This window comes from Agelaius phoeniceus, chromosome 2 (genome assembly GCF_051311805.1).
Source record: "Agelaius phoeniceus isolate bAgePho1 chromosome 2, bAgePho1.hap1, whole genome shotgun sequence".
In the NCBI taxonomy this organism is placed as follows: Eukaryota; Metazoa; Chordata; class Aves; order Passeriformes; family Icteridae; genus Agelaius; species Agelaius phoeniceus.
The window spans coordinates 71260524-71280970 of record NC_135266.1 but is presented as its reverse complement, the minus strand read 5'-3'; the positions used below and the strand labels follow the sequence as shown (position 1 = coordinate 71280970).

The 20447-nt window shown below is 42.4% G+C and overlaps 1 protein-coding gene across 3 annotated transcripts in view; it reads left to right on the top strand.

Annotated features, from left to right (window-relative positions):
- The window catches only part of WASF3 (WASP family member 3), a 65456-nt gene extending 61050 nt beyond the window's left edge, over positions 1 to 4406 (top strand). For all 3 annotated transcript variants that reach the window (XM_054654923.2, XM_077173852.1, XM_054654922.2), the window contains 2 exons: positions 736 to 1091; positions 1794 to 4406. In XM_054654923.2, the coding sequence (XP_054510898.2) occupies positions 736 to 1091; positions 1794 to 1951 (514 nt within the window). In that variant the 3' untranslated portion in view covers positions 1952 to 4406. The remainder of the gene's footprint in view (positions 1 to 735; positions 1092 to 1793) is intronic.
- Positions 4407 to 20447: the final 16041 nt, after the last annotated feature.

Below are 20447 nucleotides of genomic sequence, written 5' to 3'. Positions count from 1 at the left end.
CCATTGTTGGGATGTTGCAGTTGTCATACACTGGCATGTGTCACTCAATGTCATCAGTCTCTTTGCTTCAGTTCCTGTCTCCTGTACCTAGTTCTTTACCTCTTCACAACTCTTATAAATTCTCTATTTTTTTCTGATTAAGATTTCTTTCAATGACATTTTAACAAAGAAATGAGCTCTTCCCTGTACCTCTTATTTAAAAAATCGATCAAATGTATCAATTTAATTAAATGGTATTTAAACTGATAAATTTGACTGAAGAAGCACATGACATACATTTACCTTTGGGCAAATCTTTCCTTTCGTTCTTTCCCTTGTTCTCCATGTCTGTGTCCTCTGTTACCTCTTGACCTTCTATGGAATTGAAGGGTGTAGTCTGCAGTTTTCTTGGTCCCTTCTTCTTCAATGACTTTGCACTTTGCAGTCCCACAGAGTAGATGTTTAATAAGAAATGCAGCTTCATACTTAAATGGGCAGGAGAACTAAGATAAAGAAGCTCAATTTGTAGAGTGCTGAAAGGACATTGCTTTTAACTTCAATATATGTCTTAAATCTCAATATATCAGCAATATTTGACAATTCTTACATGTATAATCACTTGCATAATTAAGTCACCAGTTTAAATTGCTTTTGTTTTTTGTTTTATGTGAGGTTGGATGAGTGCAGTTTAAAGGGTGATAATTTTCTAAGTTCTAACTTTGAATGCATTAAATGTTTTTGTTCTGTTTTATATAGGATGCTCCCAGCTCAGATGGTGGATTATTACAATCCTACAGGTCCTCCCCCTCCTCCTCCCCCTCCTATGATTCCTTCAGCACAAACTGCATTTGTTAGTCCTCTTCAGCTTCCCATGCCACCTTCCCATTCCGGACTGGTGACTGGCTCTACATATGCAGCTACTCATCCTCCTCCTGCTGGTGGGCTTGTTGTCACTGCTCCTCCTCCTCCCGGCCCACCTCCTCCCCCTCCAGGCCCTCCTGCTGCAGGTGCATCCCTCTCTTCCTCCCCCATGCATGTACCTCCGGCGTCGGAGGCAAAGCAGGCACCGATGAGCGATGCACGGAGCGATCTGCTGGCTGCCATCAGGATGGGTAAGTGCACACTGGGTTTTAGGTACTCCTTTTTTTCCAGTGGGAGCACAGTGTTTTCCACTGAAATGAGTTTATGGCTTCTTTTCCCAGCTGGGAAGATTTCATTAACCACAGGTACCACACACCTGTTCTGACATTTGTCAGCCATGAGGTTGGAGCATTTTCTAGCACCTAAAACTGCACAGCTTTGTCAAGCATGTTCTAGTGTTTGTGCGGACATAATCTAATGAACACAGCACTTGTTGTTCATTATGTGAAGTACCAGTACATGTAATGGATTTTTGCTTCTATTCAGAAGAACTGAATTACCCAACACCAGGCCTCGGCCCACTGATTTTTTTAACCAGTGACTTACAGCTCATCCTGACCTCACTTACAATATGGAGCTGTAGTCTAACAGTATTTCCAAATACAGATCAAAATGACCTGTACAGTCTTGAATATTTAGCTTCAACATATTGTTGACAGTTTTAGAAGTCTGGAAGTATTCAGTCTCTGAGAATTATTTCCCAGCTGCCTTTTTTGTCTTTCCCTCTTCCTTGCTCAAGGAGGCTCTCTTCTCTCAATGCTTGCTTTCTTTTTTTCCTGAGTATTCCTGAAATTCCTGAGTATTTTCTAAGATACAACAAACTCACCAACAACAGTGTCAAATACGAAATCTCTTGCCTGGAAAGCTTTGCCTGAGGGTGATTGTCTCTGCAGGAATTCAGCTGAAGAAGGTGCAGGAGCAGCGTGAGCAGGAGGCGAAGCGCGAGCCCGTTGGCAATGACGTGGCCACCATCCTGTCGCGGCGCATCGCCGTGGAGTACAGTGACTCCGACGACGACTCCGAGTTTGATGAGAACGACTGGTCAGACTGAACGTGGCCCCAAGCCTGCTGGCAACTGCATTAAATACTTGGCTTCAGTGATTGCTTTGTTAGCAAGATGTAAAGCAGGACGTTGACATGTATTAAGGCTAGTGAGGGAAGTGCTAAAATTGAATTGGTATTATTCAGAATGCTGTAGCTTAGCAACTCTGGTAATAATGATGTGATTATGCTTATGCAGATCAGAAACTTGTCTTACTTTCAGTATTTACTGCATAATACTTAAGTGCCACTAAATGTAGCAACTCTTGTGCTGCGTGCAAAATATGATGCAGTTGTTGCACTGTTACAGAACCAGCATTTTATTTTACTTTCCTGTTCTTGAAGGGATAAAATATATTTTTTTGACTTTACATCTTATTCTTTTAATTATGTAAGCAACTTAGATACTTGTGAATTGGTCTGGTTGTTAGTCTTTGAGGGCAGCTAACTGTATGGCTGAGTGAAGTGTTGAGTTCCATAAATGTAACTTTTAGCTTTTTTTATTAGGTACTAATTATGCCCACCTTAGTCTATTTTTAACCACTTCCGGGCTTAAGTTTTTATGCATACAGAATTGATTTTATACTATCTTCCTTTTTATCTTAAAAATGTAGCAGATGTTGAAATGTATACTTTGAAGAATGACCCCACATGATCCAAAAAGAACATTTGGTGAGCAGACAGATATGTCTGTAACAGTACCAGCTCTAAGTTGCTGGCTGATTGTTGGGAAGAGTGTTGGGAGGGTCTCTACTGGGTAGCAGATGCATGTCTGTGTTATAAATGGAAATGAAAATGCCTGTAGAACTTTCCAGTCTTAATATAAGATCAGCTGGATGCAGGATAGTCCTGATGGAAACCCTGTGGCTGTTACAGTGCAGAAATGCTACTGTTATTGCTAAAGATTGGAAGAGTCTAGCAATCAGATACATTTCACAAGTATTAAACTTGGTCTTTATGCCTGTAGGTATAAACGTGTGTAAATAAGTTCTGTTGTTGTTGATTTGTACGTGTGTAGTTGTGTAGCACATTGACTCAGAACTCTTACTTTGAATGTATTTCTTTCCCAGTACATCCCATGGATAAAACAAGGGCAGTTAGAGCAGTTTTGATGGCTGTTGAGGTACTGTGCCATATATACATATACACTCACTTTCTTGGTCCTTTCCTAGGCATAGTTGCTGCCATAAAGCCTGCTTTGACTGTCTCTGTTTTCCTTGTTTTCCATTTTTTATCAGCCGTACAGTATTAAAATGGTTTGTTTTGTTTTGGGTTTTTTTGTTTTTGGTTTTTTGGTTTTTTTTTCTGGACCAAGAGTCAGGCTGCTGCTCTGCCTAATGAGGCTTTTAAATTTTATTCATAGCAGGGGAAGGTTTCTTTCCTTACCAGATTACAGTTTTAATCTTTGTAACAGAAGTCTCTGTAATTCCAGGTCTAACATGTGGTAAACCTCCTTTGTTCTGTGAGGCACCCCCATCTGTTAAAAGAAGTATGTAAAATAAAAAGAGAAATGGAAGGTGATTATCTAACCTGTGTTTACACCATTAACAGTTTTAGTCCTGAGAATGTAACAGTCTAACATGATGTCTGCATGCAAACTGTTGGCTACTGCATTGCTGTTTAATCTGCATATGATTTTGCAATCTGTGGTGGCTGCCTTTATGGTAGAGGGATAACATGCTGCCTCAGGGCTGGTGATAGAATTTATCACACAAAGTATGACAAAGTATGACCAATCTCTGCATAGTGGTGAGCAACCATAGCTCTTGTAAACCTTCAGGGGCAGCTGAAGGTACTTGGTGATCTCTGTCCCAGTTGGAGCTGGTTTTGTCTTTGCCTTAAAATGCAGAGCTGAAGTGTGCTTTATTTTGTGTCCTGGAGTCTGAGGTCTGTGTGTCCACCAGGGAGGACATAATTTGGGCTGTAGCCTGATGGTGGCTTTCATCACTGTGTGGGACATGGCTTGTCCTTACCATCACAGTGTGCTTGCACAGTGGCCTGCAAAATGATTCTTTGGAGAGGTAGCTGAAGGTGCAACTGGGACCTCAGTGTTACATCACTGCATAGGTGGTGAGAGCACTCTCGATGTTCTTTTGATACATGCTGAAATTAAATGTCTCAGCAGAAAATTCTTTCCAATCTATTGAAATTTGATATGACAGAAGATATATTTTATGAGCACAGAAGTTGGGTGTGTCTGAAATTTTGTAATTTGTGCTTATTTTAAATAATAAGCATTAAACAAGCAATCAGTTGTGACCAGTGAAGATAGTGTAGATTTTTCAGTCATAGTAGCCAATCTGTTTTTCTGAACCTGCAATGTTGTCAATTTTCCTTTTGGTATTTTATGGACAAAATGTGAATTGAATTTAGTGATGTAAACACTATTCTAGGCTGTTTTTATCAGTTTTATCATACTTCGGGTTGTGCATAAGTAACAAATATGAATAAAATCTCACTTTTGAGCCTGTGTTTCTTTCCTTAGATTAGTAAGATTTTGCTGTTAATCTTTATTTTAACTTACCAATAACAGAAGGGAAAATGTAGGACTTCCAAATGCTACCTCTGATCCCAAGGCATGATGTTCCTGGGATGAAGGATGGAGTCTACAAAACCAGATTCCCTTGAGGTACTGCTGCTCCTGCTAACATCCATACTTGGTTCTTTTGCAGCCTTGATTCAAGCTCCAAGTTCCTGGCTGGTCTAAGCAGGTATGAATTTCCCTACAGGTAGCTTTACGGAATTTTTTTTTCCAGTGAAATGCGTTAAATGCCAGCTTTGCTTCCAGAGGGAACAAGGCAGAAAATACAAGTTACATCAGCAAATCTTCTTGCCCACTTTTTTAATAAGAAGTTGTGTTTGTAGGTTTGTGACACCCAGCACAATACTTTAAAAGGCAAACCCAAGTAGGCCTACTAGAAAAATACTTTAAATTTAATCTTTTAATTGTAATCAGATTAAAGACAGGAGAGGCTTTTCATCCTACTGGGAAGAACTTACATAAACCAATTGTATAATTTAGTAGGTTAATTGTAAATTAAACAGATTTGTTTATGCATCTTAGACATGGTTGTTTCTTGGGAAAATAAATCAATCTTTATTCTGTTCAACTGAAAACCTCAGTCCCTTTGGCTCTCAGTTCTTACTTCTCTCAAATTTTCCACTTTTTGATTTGAACTTAATTCAAATAATTTAGACCAGAATTCTTAGACACCAATTCTACATTGAATTCTACATTGAAACTGAATATGCAAGCTTGAAATTTTTTGGTTCAAAGGTTCTCTTAGTAAAGCATTTATAACTGTACAACTTTTGTTGTAGCTTGGTTGGAGTTAGGACTGATGGTCACTCAGCATGCTGCTTCTACAGCTTTTGTGGTTGCCCTTTGAATTTTAAAGAATTTTCATGGAACTAAACTGAACTGGATTTTTGGGTATTTGAGATTTCTCTTTACTAAGATGAATGGAGAAGAAACACACCTTTATTACAATAGGGGGTGCATGGTGTTGAGTACAAGCTCCAAATTGAGCTCATTTGCAGTATGCAGATGGAGTTGGGAGGAAGGGAGATGTCTCCTTAGGACATTGGTGCTTGATGTATTTTTCAGCTATGTTCTCTCTCTTGTGCTGGGCACTGTTTTAATAATGAAGTGTTCTTTTCCCCTTGAAACAACATACCTAAAGGTACAGCAAAGATGTTATTTCTAAAAATGCTTAAAATCTCACTGTGAACTGAACTGAGTGTAAACCTGATAATAATGAAGACTTCATTAGAATCCTATGGCTGGAAGCTGAAGTTGTACAAATTAAATTTTGAGCTGAGGTATTAGTTCCTAGCCAAGAAGTAAAATAAATATTAGAACAGCTTATCCAGAGAATGTTTTTTACAGTGAATTTTCTTTAAGGTGATATTACATGTTTTTTCCTTCTGAAAAACCACACAGAAATTCAGCCTGCTGTAGTCTGCTTTGGGGAAAAGTGCTTGCCCTGTGGGGGTGTGGATTTTTACTTCTGAGTTTGAAGCATTCCTGCTAAGAGTGACTCCATACATACATGAACTCAAGTCCAAGGATTTTTAGCATATTGAGGCATATCTGCATTCAGGTACTAAAACACTGAGGGTGATACAAGGGGAATAAAAATAAATTATGGTCCTTGCTGGAATCCCTCAGGCCCAGGTGTCTGCTCCAGAACAGTCATGAGAGATTTTAGCTTATCACTGAACACCGTTCCCAGTTTCCTTGGACTTTAAAAGAAGTTAGGCTACTCCTGAAGGACTATGGGTTCCCAATTGCCCATCTTTTGTTAAAAAGATGAAGAGAAAGAACAAGAACCCTAAGAAAATAAATCCTTTAGATATAAAGCAGGGAGATGGAATTTCAAATCTCGCTTTCTCTACTAACAGGCAAACAATCTCTTTTCATGTGCTGTCAAGTCTGTGTAGGTTTCTCTGGAGCAATGTGTTCTCATCTGTGGGTGACATAGATGTGCACTCCTACAAGAGGAAAGTACTCTCAGGTTTGTGCTGGGCTGAGCTTTTCAGCTACCTAAGAAGACGAGTTGCCCCTAAGAATCTTAGCTAAATATAGTAGTCTCTTGGAGATTATTCCTACTGCTGCAGATAAATAGAGAACTTATCTGATTAGCCAAAGTAGGGTAGAGTTCTGTGCTTTTCTCTTGTCAAGGGGTTATGTGCAGAGTGATTTGGAGATTAGAGCTGAGGGCCACTGTTCCGAGATGTCTCAGCAGCTTGTCTTAAGCTGTTGCCTTTCTGAGTCACTCTGCATTTCAATGCTCTGTGCTGCGGCACCACGTGAAAACAAACTGCTCTGTTCAGCAGTCACTTGTTGCCAGTCGAGTGTAGGGTAGAGGAGGGAAGAGGGGCCTGGGAATCTGCCTGAGTTACCCTAATGCCAGTTAATAGTGGACAGCCTGTCCTCTCTCTCTGGGGCAGCAACTCTAACCAGAAGTCCTGTGAGCTGCACTGAGGGGGGTTGCAGGACTCATTGCTTTCCTCTCTTCCTGGAAATCAGGTGCTCTTTTGGTAGATGCCAGTGCTGATAAAATTTTTAGTCAAGTTTTCCTGAGTCATCCTGCTGTTAATTTTTGTTTGATTTCTCTACTGAGTTTAACTTTCTAGTCCCTTAGCAGTCACCTTCTCTACTTTCTGAATGGCCCATGCCCACCATGGCCTGTCACCCTTCACAAACTGGATGCAGTCACCAGCCATGGGGGCAGTGCCCTTGCTCTCCTGAACTCCACAGCCCAGCACGGGCTGTCGCCTGCAGCCTGTCCCTCTGCCTCCTCATGAGCCTTGTCCTCCTGGTTTTCAGTAGATGGTTTGCACATTACCAGCCAAGAATATTCCCCTTCCCTGTTTCAGCAGGACCAAGGGTTTGGTTGGTTTGCCATGGTGTCTTTCCCTTGGGTGGATCCTTGTTCTGTGAGTGTGCTGGTACCAGTGGGTGTTAAAAGGGGTGCTGCTTCAGGGTAAAAGCTTTTCCTCTCCACAGAGGAAGATGATGGTAGTAGGATTGTTTATCATAGAGTCACACTTTATCACTAAGCTAAGCCTTTCTAAAGTTGCTGCTTATCCCAACCATGTGAGGCCCCACCTTAGCCTCACTTGAGACACCCTTTCATGCTTGTTTGTATTAATTTTCTCTGGTCTGGTTTTGAGGTGTTTTCAGCTATACCTGTGATGCCTTAGGTTTTAGCTTTTATATTTTTCAGATTCTGTACTGCTTTAGTGTGTAGTTATGCACTCCATATTAGGGGATTGTAAGCTCTCTTCACAGAGTAGGTAGACAAAACAATTTCCTTTCCTAACTTAGGACCAAGGACAACTGATCCAAGTCTCAGGCCCAAAAGCATAAACAATGTGGACTGAAGAAAGAAAAACAAGAAGGCTGGGACTTCATAACCTAAACCTATATTTGGACAGTTTGCTAATGGACCAGAACTTACAAAAGTGAGAGATCCCATGACCAGTTGTCCATTTTGTGACTGTTTTGGGTTCATCTTGGATGTAACCCTGGCTGGGCTGTTGTACTGCCCATGGTGTATGCATTGAGGCCTTTTAATAAATACCTACTTTATTCTTTAGCTCCATCTAGCCTCAGTTCTAGCTCAGCCTTCTAGAGGCATCACCTGCAGTGGTTTGTTTTTCTGTTCTGTTTGTGTTTCATTTCAAATTTAGTATGCTTCCTAAAACTCTTCTTAGGTTGCCTTCACACAGCTGGGTACACTGCTTATGGTTGCCATTATGTTGTAATCATTATTTCTGTCTTTGAGGAAGAAGGATTTTTGTTCGCTTTATATGCTCAGAATGACAACCAAAGTAATGCTTTCAAGGATGGCTGTTAAAGTTTCCCCACAAATTTATTTCTACATAATTTGTATTTATGGCACATTTTGCTGTAACAAAGGTTTAGAAGCTTTGCTTACAGCAGATGGTAAAGTTTTTGTATTGCTGTGAAGAACTTTTGTATAGGTTCATCAGAATATTTAATCTGACTGTGTTGAGACTGTTAAGATGTATAACATGTGCAGTGTTGTGCTGCAGTGTGAGCTTGATTAGTTATAAATGTTTGCAGTTCCTTGGGGCATGTGGGGTGTACCTTAAAATACCTGGATCCTGCTGGCTCATTGCTCCTCCCAGTAGCAGTCACTGATTTGGCATAAGCGATGCAGAGCACCACTGTGACATTTCACAAGTGTTTACAGAAAGATAAGCAAGATTGCTGCCTTGTACTGATCCCTTGGGAGGGTGACATGGAACAGAGGCTAGACAGTGTTAAAGGAATAAAGTAGGTATTTACTGAAAGGCCTTCAAAGGATACACCTTGGGTACTTCAAGAGCCTGGCCATGGCTACAACCATGATGGACCCAAGATGGATGACCAGTCACGAATCGTCACACTTTTGTAAATTTTGATCCATTTACATATTGGTGTTCATTGTCCAATTACAGCTTCAGGCTATGCAGTCCCATCCTCTCAGACTGCTCTTCTCAATTCACTGTTGTTTGTTTATACCTTTTGGGCCTGAAGCTGCAATGGTGCCATTGGTTCTTGGGCTGGAAAAGGATTGCTTTGTCTAACTAAACTGTGAGGAGAACTTGCTAACACTTTATATGAAGTTCAGAGTTATATACTAATGCAGTACAGAATCTGGATGATATGAAAGCTAAAATTTGAGGCATCAGTACACAACCAACTGCCATCAGCCAAATGCTTACCTGAAAGAGTATCCCATTTTTTATCATCTCCTGTACTCTCTTCAAAAACCCCAGTGACTGTCATGACAACCAATGCTTTTAAAGTTTTTTAAGAACCATCTTTATAAGTTGACATGGTCTGCTTAGAAAATTGAATTTAGGTCTACCACAGGTTTTTAAGTAAAGGGTGCTCCATCCCCTTCCTGTAGTGCCCCTCCTGTCCTATATTATTTGCTATGCTTTTGGAATTTATGTGAATAATTTATATGGCTTGATAGATTTACTTCATACTTTACTGAAAGAGATAATAAATCCTTACTTTAGGGATTTTCAAACCTAGTTAAAATACACCAAATGGTGAGGCAGTTGCCAACAGCTAGAATTATTTCAGAAGAGATGTGGGAGTTATCTATAACATTGCTGCTTATTTACTGTTTCAGCCAAGTAAAAAAGCATTTAAGCATGGATGCCTCACTTACATGGGGAGAATAACAGCACAGATCTGTGGCATTCTTCTGTCTCTTAGATGGGAGGTAGAAAATAAAGATTTTTACAACCGAGATGGGGAAGAAGAAAAAGGTCTGGAATTTTTTTCTGTTCTAAACAATAGGAGAAAGTGCTTTGGTGAAATTGATGATACTTCTCTTTGTGTTTGTTTTATCTCCATACAGAAGCCTCCAAATGGTGAGGCTACGTTTTAACCTTTTCCCTGAAGATCACCTTCCCTATTTTATTCTCTTCACCTTATCAGCTGCAGTATGCAATGACCTTTCTCTTTGATTCAGCCATCTGCCTGCCTCAGCTTTTATTTCCTTCACTGATCAGATGAGACACGAGGATACAAATGGCACTGGCAGTGCTGCTGGCCTCGGTACCTGATTAGGATGAATAGACTTAAGCTGACATTTTAAACAGTAAATAGGTCTTTTTAAAAATTCATGAATACAAAAATTGCTTAAGTAGTCTAGTAAGCTGGTAATGTGTTCTGCTCAGAAAGCAAAACATACTATACTCAGGGCGGTAGGATATATAAAAAGAATGTGTGGATAAAGCACAGCTCTAAAGTGCTGCTCTGTTTTAAGGCTTCCAGATGTGAGCTTTGCACAATTGCTGCAATTACCAGCCTGCTGTAGGTATTGCTTCTTTCAGGGTTTGGGCTGCAACCATTTGTTCTCACCCAGCTGCTTGAATGCTAACAGGGGTATCAGTGCTGTAGAAAGGATGCAGAAAAATGTTGCCTTAGGAAGCATGCATGGAATGAAATGGAGAGCTAGTGGGATGGAAAGAACAAAATTTCCCTCTGAGAACATCAGCGATCTTGGCAGGACAGAACTGAAGATACAGCAGGCACCATTAATTTCTTAGCATGGCATTAAAGAAAATAAAGTAGAGCTTGAAAGTTCCAGGTCTTGCAATCCACAACATGGGGACTGTCTCATCTCATCAGTCTTAATGCCTGAAACTGCAGCCCAGACAGCCCTGATGTCAGCTGGTCAGTGAGATCGTGTCCAGGTGACTCAGAGTGGGGCTCAAAGGGAGCCAGTCTATAGATCAGGGCACTGCAGGCAGTGGGCTTCAGTTCTGCTTCATGCAAACTAAGTGCCTGGAGCTGTAGTGAGAGCAGGTCTTGTGCCTGCCTGCATCTGACAGGAACTGAATTCACATGCTGCTCCATGGTGTGAATTACAGCATGGAGAGATGGAGTGAGCAGATTTGCTTCCAAAGTGCTTCTGATCCAAGCTAAAGTCCTGGCATGGACCTAGTGCCTGTGCTCTGTGTATGACTGCCAAACAGCCCCGTTCTCGTGGCTGCTGACCCTTCCTTGCCGTGCTCCCCGGCTCCTGGTCGCCGCTGTTGCCATCCTTCAACATCATCTGTTGCTCAGCCTGGGAGAGGCAAACACCCCTGTCTTTGTGCAGAATGTCTGGCAAAGTGTTGGCAGTAGCTGAGGAAGCCTTGCTAATGAGCGGGTGTTGCTGAAAGCAGCGTGGTGCAGCACCTCTCCCACGCAGCCTGAGCAGCAGCCGAAACAGCCGCCTTCTCTGGAGCTCATCCTGGCACACGAGCCAAGGAGGATTTACTAGATAGTAAAAATCTGTTGGCTGGTAATTACACTTTAGTGTTTGATTTATATACAAAGCCAGGTAATGCAGAAAGTGTGAAAATGTTTCAAAATGCTCATTCATCAGTTACAAATTCCCTGCCCATGATGCTTTTTTACTCAAGGGAGGAGTCTGGCACTTGGCTCCTGCAACGCTGCAGTGGTGGCAGGGGAGCTGCAGGAGGGCACTTGCAGCTTTTGGATTGAACCTACTCAATAGCTGGGAAAACACTACGTTTGAGCTTCCTGCAATTCTTTGTGTCACTTTAACTGGGAAAGGCCTTGCCAGGAGCAACCTTCCATTATGGACTGCACTAGGCTTCTCTCCTCATCTTGTACCCAAAGCCTTAAAATCCAGTGACAGGAAAATGAGGTAAGATTTCTGTGTAAGAAGATTTCTGTGCCCTGCAGACCCACCAGGTAAGAGGGACAATCTTTCCGTAGCAAGAGACTGACCTCCAGTGGACAAACGGGGCAATCATAAGAACTTGTTCTAATTTAAAACTTAGCTGTATGAAGACAGAGAGAAGATGAATTTCGAGTTAGAGAGAGGGAGAGATGTTTCTCTCCCAGTTATCGAGTGGTAGTGTGGTAAAAGTGGATGTACAGCAAAATCTCTGTACATGTGCAACTGTGCTGACTGCTGGAGACTCAGAGTCTCAGTCCTTGACAAACTTGGAACAAAGTGCTCTGAAATGTAAAACTGCCATGAAGCAAAAAACACTGAAGCGACAAGGTCTGACAGCTGAGGAACTTACTGCACCTTGGCTGAGCTCCCACCTGTAAATGTCCTCACAAGTCCCCTGAGCCTGCCCTGGTTGTGAGGTGATGAAGAAGAGGCCTCCAAGGAAGTCGGGAGAGGGATATGAATTGCTTAATGTTTGATATTTTAAACTTTTCATTCCCAGAATCACAGGGGGCTTGAGGTGAGAAGGAATCCCTGGAGGTCATGTGCTCCAGCCCCCTGCTGAAGCAGGATGACCTAGAGCTCTTTGCCCAGGACCATGTCCAGATGGCTTTTGATTGTCTCTGAGGAATGAGACTCCACAGCATCTCTGGGTAAGCTGTGCTAGTGCCCAGGCAGGGTCACAGTGAAAGAGCATTTCCTGATGTTCAGAGGGAACCTCTTGTGTGTCATTTTGTGCCCATTGCTTTCAGCTGTATGCTTGAGCTCTACAGATGCTGCCCCTCAATGCTTAATAACTGTGTTGCTGTAAATGCAATGCTTAAATTAAAAATCATGAGTCTCTCTTTTTGCAGGGAAAATGATGTGTGATTAGAAATGGATGTGCTGTTCAGCTTCTAAGTGACAAGGTAATAGAAATCACTAAAGAAAAAGTTAGTTGCACAGCAAGTTTCATCATCAATGGCTGGAGCTGAGCCTAATACAAAACTAGAAAATCTTGATTATTTTCCAGCCTTGCTTGGGTAATGTGCTTTGAATTTCACCACCCAGCAAGGGTGAAATTCAAAGCACATTACCCAAGCAAGGTGGAATTTCTAAAACCTATCAGCAGCCTAATGAGAAATAATCTGAGGGCCTTGCTGGTTTTGGTAAGTTTGTTTTTCAAGGAGGTGAGAGTTTTTTGGCTGCCTTTTAGAAAAGGACTGGAGGATCAGAATGGGGTTTTGGCAGACTTAAGTTTCCCCACATACTGTTGTGTGCAAGCACAGGTTTGGATGGGGAGGTGATTTGAAACCCATCTCCTAGTCAGGAAGGGAAGTATGTTCAGCAACAAGAGCTACTGCTGTTTCCTTAGACTCCAGTGCTGCTCCTTTGTGTGGTGGAAGCCACCCTCTAGTAGAAAGCCTTTCCAGTGCTCTTTCATAGGATCACAGGGTAGTCCAGGCAGAAGGATGCCTCAGGAGCCCTCCTGTGCAGCATCCTGCTTGCAACAGTGTCAAACCAAGCTGCTCCATGCTTGATGTGGGCCCCAATGCCTACAGAAACAGTTGGTTTTTTCCCCCTAGTGTGTGACAAGGACATTCATGGTGGGGTTAAGCTTTCCCCTGCCAAATGATTGAGACCACAGTCTCAATTGCTCTGAGGAGGAGAAAAGAAATGCTTCCTGCTCACTAAGGGACAAGCACATAGGAAACACCTCGCTGCGGTACGGGGGGAGCTTTTGGCAATGCTCGTGTTCCCTGCTCCCCACGTGTGTGTTACAGGAGAGGCTGGCTGGGGTGCTGGGTGGGAGACCATGTGGATGCTGCTGCTTTACTTTCCCTCTTCTGGAAGTTCTCCAAATATCTGAAGGATTTGAGTACTTGGTAGTTGGAAGATATTGCTGTCTTCCCCTGCCCTCCTCAGGTGAATAGAAAGGGGGTAATTATTCCCTCGGGACAATGATGGTGAGGGATGCTTGTTGCAGCACTGCTGTGTACACCACTCCTCTCACCAGAAATACATCCCAAATTTTCCTTGTGGTGTTTGATGATGTGCCTGTAGATGCGAGTGTTAACGGGCAAAGGCCTAACCAGATTTCACTGGGTGGTAGAAAGAAGAAAGAACTGGGTGTTCACTGGTTATTGCCTGGAACTTGCCTGTTGGTATGAGAATTGATCAACCCTTGAATGACATATTGTGAAATATATTATACAATCTTTAATTTACATAGAGATGAAGTCTGCTTACAGGGAGTAGAAATCAATAATGGCTTTTATATCATCCTCTGGGTAGAATATTAAGTCTGAAATTCCATAATATCTAAACTGCATCAAGAGATTACAAGTCAATAGTACTAATAGCATAAAAGGTTTTATCATTTTATCCTCTCTTAATAAATTTTATCTATCTGCTGTTTCCAGATGGGGTTTTTGTTCTTTCAGAATGAGAAATGTGTTGCAGGCTTCATCATTTTCTTACTGTTTGAGGTTATGGCCAGAAGCTTGCAATGCAGGTGGTGCATAACCACAGAAAGAAAAGGTGGTCCCTGCAGTCTAAACTGAAATTGAAGGGTAGTTGGTGGGCAGCCACATTGTCTGAACAGGAAGCTTGACTTTTTCCTGATTCAAAGCCTGCCCATTTGCTATGGACCAAGCTGTACTCAATTTAACACTGTACTGATACCAGGCAGGGAGTGGATTCAGATTAAACCCAGCCTTCTCTGCAAAGAACCTGTTGCCAGTGCAACATTCCTACAGCAATGGTGTGATTGCCAGTCCAGCATCCATCTCTGCTGTGTCTTGGAAAGACATTGCTGCCACTTGATACTTTTTTGTTCTTTCCTTTGAACTGACTGGAGCCATTTAACAATCTGCTTCAGCCATTCTGAAGGCTCTATTTGCTATAATTTGCTTTGACTCTGAATAGATGGGAGAAGTGAGAGTGAAAGAAAACATTTCAGTCAGAACAATGTCTCTTTTCAAAGGCATTTCTCAACAGGAAATACAATTTAAATTGCCTGAACGGCCGTGGTTGGTACATAAAACCTTGTGCTGTGATTCAGAGTAAGCAGAGCACAGTGAACATGATGTGCTGGAGTATTGATACTCCCTGGCTGTTTCTCTGCAGCTTCTCCAAGTGGTGCTAGTTTTCTTTCACCCCCTTTGCCCCCCCTGCAAATGCTCTCTCTTCTTCCATAGGATGAATACAGCCATTAGTCCAAGATTAACTTTATTCAGGTTCTTTACATCCCCTCTTCTCCTCCGGTTTTAATCAGCTTGCACAACCAAGTTAGGTTTGTCTTAATTTTTCTGTGCTTACAAAGGTGCAAGGAGAACCAGCAGGTGCACAAGGACTGAAGTAGGGGAGGAGGATGACAAAATTGTAGGAGTGGGAGGGAAATAGGTGGCTTTTCTGATGGGCTGATTTAATAACTTGAAAAATTACCTTTTCCAGAGAACATGTAATGATTTCCAAGTAGTTTCCTTAAAACTGTGACTTCTTTAGACTGAGGTTTTCTCAGAATTTCTTGGGGATTAGAAATAAAAGTGCTGAGCCTATTTGATTAATAACCTTCTGTAATGCAGCTGCTTTTGTGTGTACAGCAAAACCATGTACAGACAGACAATATTTCTCTGTAAAACTGTGTCTCTACTGCAGCATTTAAAGCCTGTATCTACTATGCATTCCTTATTTCCCATGCTGTCATGAGGGATTAATTTGATTTCTTTGGTTGTGCCCTATCTAGGCAAAAAAAATATGGAAGAAAACTTTAGATACTGCAAATTTTATTAAACATATTGATGTTTTCTAGGAAAGAGAGCAGATTCAGAATTTTTTTTGAGGTAATTAACGTGGCTTATAGATAATTCTATTGAAATACCTAGAATTGTATAACTGTACAGTTTGTGAATTGTACAGTTATCATATTTTCCTATCTCTGTAGATCTCTAGCCAAAACGAATTCCAGGGCTGGCATTTTGATTTGTGTTTGCATTTCAGCTCTGCCAGATGATTGCTGTTTCTTTACGTGAACCAGACTAAAAAAGCCTCATGTGAACAGGTGGCAAGAAGTAGAGCAGACAGGATTCTTCTCATCATTCTGTTCTTAGATTGCCTCCTCAGCTGTGAATCTCTTTTAGGATTTGATGTAGCAACATACATATTTTTCCTGGCCCACAAGTATTTTTAATAATTCCGGGCCAGTTTAAGAGGGGACCTGAGGAAAAGCTTATGCACATCCAAAGTTTCAAATTTCACTTGTAAGTATTGAAGGCTGGAAGCTTCAGCCATGGAAGCATGGCTGGGACAAAAACAAAGTCAAGAGCAATCTGAAATGGTTCAGTGTAATCTGTACTGTTATAGCAGAGATCTGAAAAGCTCTTAGCATCCACTGAGAAGGTGACTGTTCCTGAAAGATCTGATTTATTTCATACATTATGGAAGTGTTTGTGATTATCTTCATCTGGGCACCCATGAGAGTTGCTGTATTAGTAACTTATGGTATGGGGCATGGTGTTGCAAAGATGTCTGGTCTCTGAAAGCAGATGGTTTGTTATGATACTGCTGATGCAAATTATGCAATGAAGCCAAAAAAGTGACTCAGCACTGGATCTGGTATGAGTTACTGCTCTTGGTAGCAGCTCTGGCACAGCTTGACAACAAAGGGGCCTGGAAACAGAACTGCTGTCTCCCTGTGGAGCCATTCGAAGAGGAGATGGGCATTCCAGAGCTGTATTTGCTGTCCAGATATTCCAGGCACATGCAGAGGGCATAGATCATACAACTGCTATGAATTTCTTGTCACTCTGTGTTGAAGAGGTGCATAGGGCTCAATTTGCTCTCTGTGTGCCACCTAGTTGTGATGCTCTCTGTGTCTGCACTGACCTTAGACAGCCCAGGCCTACTGCATGTTCAGCATTTTTCCCTTTTCATTAATTTTTAACCAGTCCTGTAGGCTTCCCAGGTGTTCTTTCAGCTGTTGGCTCTGGCTGTGCCACAGCTGCTGCTGCTAAGCCTCTCAGTGTGACCCTCTGTGCTGCTCACTTCAGGCACAGGAAGAACAAGACTCAAGAATGGCCTGTGAAATGCAAATTACTCTGCCAGGTAGGAGGGCAAAAGCAAAGCAAATGAGGGTGTCTTCTAATTAAAGGTAACGACAAGGAGGCCAAAGAGCATCCCCTGCTAATTCCTGAACTACTTTGGCAGGAGGCAGAGAGGAGGCAGAAGGGGAGAAGAGAATATCTGCTAGAATGGGGCAGGGAAAAACAAAAAAAACAGGACAAAAAGGGAGGTGTCACTGCAGCTTGTCCTGCACATCCCCCTGGGCTTTGGTCAGGGCCCCTCTGCCCTGCTGCTCACCCCAGGGCTGCCCTGCAGCAGCTTTGGGATCCTTCAGCTCCTGGGGCTTGGCATCTCCTCGGCAGAGCATTACACAAGCAGTCTCTCATTGGCAGGCAAATCTTTTGGATGAGATAGCACTGTTACTAGCTGCTCTGGTTTTAACCTGTTCCTAATGCTTGCAGGAATATGCATGGGCCTAAGAAAATTTCAGTAATGTGGTTTCTGTAATTCCTTTTTATTGCTTATGTAGAGCTGAGGGAAAGCCCTGCTGCCCTGGGAGTTGTACTCATAAAGACAAAACTTCTTCTTTTGTTCATTTCAGTTTCTTTGTCTTTCAAGTGAGAATGTGCTCTGGTGCACCTCAGATCAGCTTCTTGGCAGGGCTCACGCACTCTTTTGTGCTGTAGCAGAGGTAGGGGGCAGGTACCCTGCACAGCTGGTGTGCAGCTCTGATGGGCTGTGTAAGCTCCACTTGCTTCATTTTGTTGCTCAGACCCCACTTGGGAAAACACCAATGCCAAGCAGGTTCCCCCAGGAACTCTCCTCAGCTGCCTCCTCTCCTGTCAGGGAGCAGAGTGGTGATGGCTGGCCTTACCTTATGGATGGGTGTAAACGTGTGTAAATGTGTGGCACTATTATTTTTGGTGCATCTGGAGCCTCATGATCTCTCTGTTGTCAGTCTCCATTGTGGAATGCACTCCATGCAGAAGGGCTTCTCCATTCTCTTCATTTCCACCAGTGTTCAGGGAATGATGGAAGCATGTGTCCCCCAAGTCTCACTTTCTTCTACACCTTGCTGAGAACTTCCCTCCTACCCAAAGGGTGGCCTTTGGTGGTCAGTAGAGTAACCCAGGTCAGAGAGCCCAGGTTTCAATGGCAAGGAGGGACATTTTTTTTTTACCCTGTTCTGTGTGGGTATGTTTTTTTCCCCTTACATGAAAAGTTAGGAAATGATGTTTTTCTTTTAAGATGAAACCTGGCACAGTTTATAACCCACATTCTCCTCAAGACAAGCCTTCCTCCATCCTCCCTCATCCTCAGGCTAAGTGATGACTCTCCCTGGCAGCCTCACACCCTCCAAGGCTGAGCTGCTGAGGATTTGTAGGGCACCTTCTGCTCTGTTTCAGGGTGGGCTCCCTGAATGCCACTCAGGAGTTAGTACTGGGGGGTTTTTAGTGGCCAGCTGCAAATGAACTGGGGACATGTTTCTCTCTGTGGCTGATGGAGATGGAAGCTGCCAGGTGAGCAAGTTTTGGCTGGGCAGGATGGTGGTGGGCCCATCGTAACTGCTCCAGATGGCTGATATGGAGACTTCCATCAGATATCTTTTAAATGTGAACATTTCTTAAGCATTCATGCAATATAAGTCAGGAAAAAGTTCCTGTTGCAGATTCAAGACTTTCAATGAATCTTTTTAATAGGACCAAAGCCTAAAAGCAGCTTGACCAGGATTCCTAGCAAGGGGTTTTTGCAGGTGGCTGGGACACTGACAAACAAGCTGTTACTTCACTTACTCAGGTGGTTTGGTCCACTGTAAAGACAGAGCAGGGAACAGGCATTTCTATAAATTGTGGATGTGTAGCACTTTATTCTGTTATAGCAGCAAGATTGTATCATATCTAGAGAGATAATGCCAGACATAATCACATGGAAAATAGTATTAAGGAATATATATTAATTTAGCAATGCACCAGCTGCCATAGAAAATGTTCATGTCATAACCAGTAGTACTTGATTAATAATGCTGGCAGAAGCAGGAGTTTTTTCCTTCCTTTTTTTTCCCCTTGTGACTTTAGCATTGGTAGTCCTGGTGACTGGAAGGCTCACTCCATCCAGAAATTGTGCAAGCCTTTCCTTGTACCTCAGCCCTACAGAGGACAGGACGTCTTTAAGTTACTTTTGTGCTCTTGGATTTTTTCCAGTCTGTGAATAAGAGTCAAACATCAAGGGAATAATGGATCAGTCACCACCAACTAGACTGATACCCTCAAAGTATGTCAAGTAGATAAATAAATCATAGTGAACTCATAATTGTGATTGATAGTAATATTTTTTTATTTGCATTAAACACAAGTTATCTATGATTCTAAGGCGAGGACCAAGGTATGTTGTGCCAGGTACCCTGCAGACACAAGGTTCTGCTTTAATTCTTGCAGATGATATGGCCCTGCAAACTTGAATTGTGCCTAAAACTTGGGCTGGAGTTGAGAGACTGTGAGCTGTTTGGTTTGACAAAGAACATGTTTTAATGGTATAAGGAAATTTTTCCCACTCAGAATCCAATTGCTAATGCTGCCTCATGCTGTACCTTGATCTTTCTGCTGTTTTGGATTATCTGTTGAGTAGACTAACATACAAGTGTTAACTTTGTCTTTTAAATACTGCCTCTGATATGACATAAACACACTGTGGGCCAATGAAGATCTTGGTATAATTTTAATTAATTTTTTTCCAATGCTCATGCCCCAAGGTAGATTTTTGTAATGTGTTAAATTTTAAAATGTGTTACCTGCTGTGAGCACCCAATGTTATGAATAATAGGGGAAATCCTTAAAATTATGAAGGGCATAGTGTAAAAAGTGAAAAAAAAAAGGCTGGAGGCCCATTGTTTCTCTGCCCATCCCTTTTGGAAGGCACCAAAATGTTTATTATTGTTCAAGGCAGCAGATACCAAGAGGTATAGGAGGAAGATCCAATATGTAACTTGTGGAGGCTGTGTCAATGCCCCTGCCTGTGACCATGGTCATTGATTCCTATTGTTTAACTCCAGAAATGTCAACTAGATCTTTGAGCCAGACCACCAGTATTTTGTAGGCTCTTTTAATTTGTCAGTCATTTATTCTTATACTAAATCCAGTAGTTTGCGCTTGGCTCATGCCATTTCAGTAGCTGATCTGCATGGCAGGAGATGGAGATCCCCCATTTCCTTGGGAGTATCTTCCAAGGCTTGATCTCTATCTACCTCCTTGTTATGACCTAAAAATAAGACAAGGAGTAACAGGTACAAATTGAAAGATGGGAAATTTAGGTTAGATATTAGGGAGAAATTTTTCACTGTGGGGGTGGTGAGACACTGGGACAGGTTGCCCAGAGAAGCTGTGAATGTCCCAACCCTGGCAAGGGTTCAAGGCCAGGCTGGATAAGGCCTTGAGCAGCCTGGCTGAGTGGGAAGTGTCCCTGCCCATGGCAGGGCGTTGGGACTGGGTCATCTTTAAGGCCCATTCCAACCCTTAACATTCTACAATTCTATGATAATGCTCTGTCAAGGTCCAAGCCTTCCAGAGCATGGTATGAACACTCACTGTCCACGAGAACCACAGGATAGTTCAGGTTGGCAGGAACCTCAGGAGGTCTCTGGTCCAACCTCTGTCTCAAAGCAGGGTCAGACCAGGTTGCAAAAGGTTTTATCCAGTGGAGTCTTGAAAACCTCCAAGAGAGATTGCACCACTCTCTGGCCAA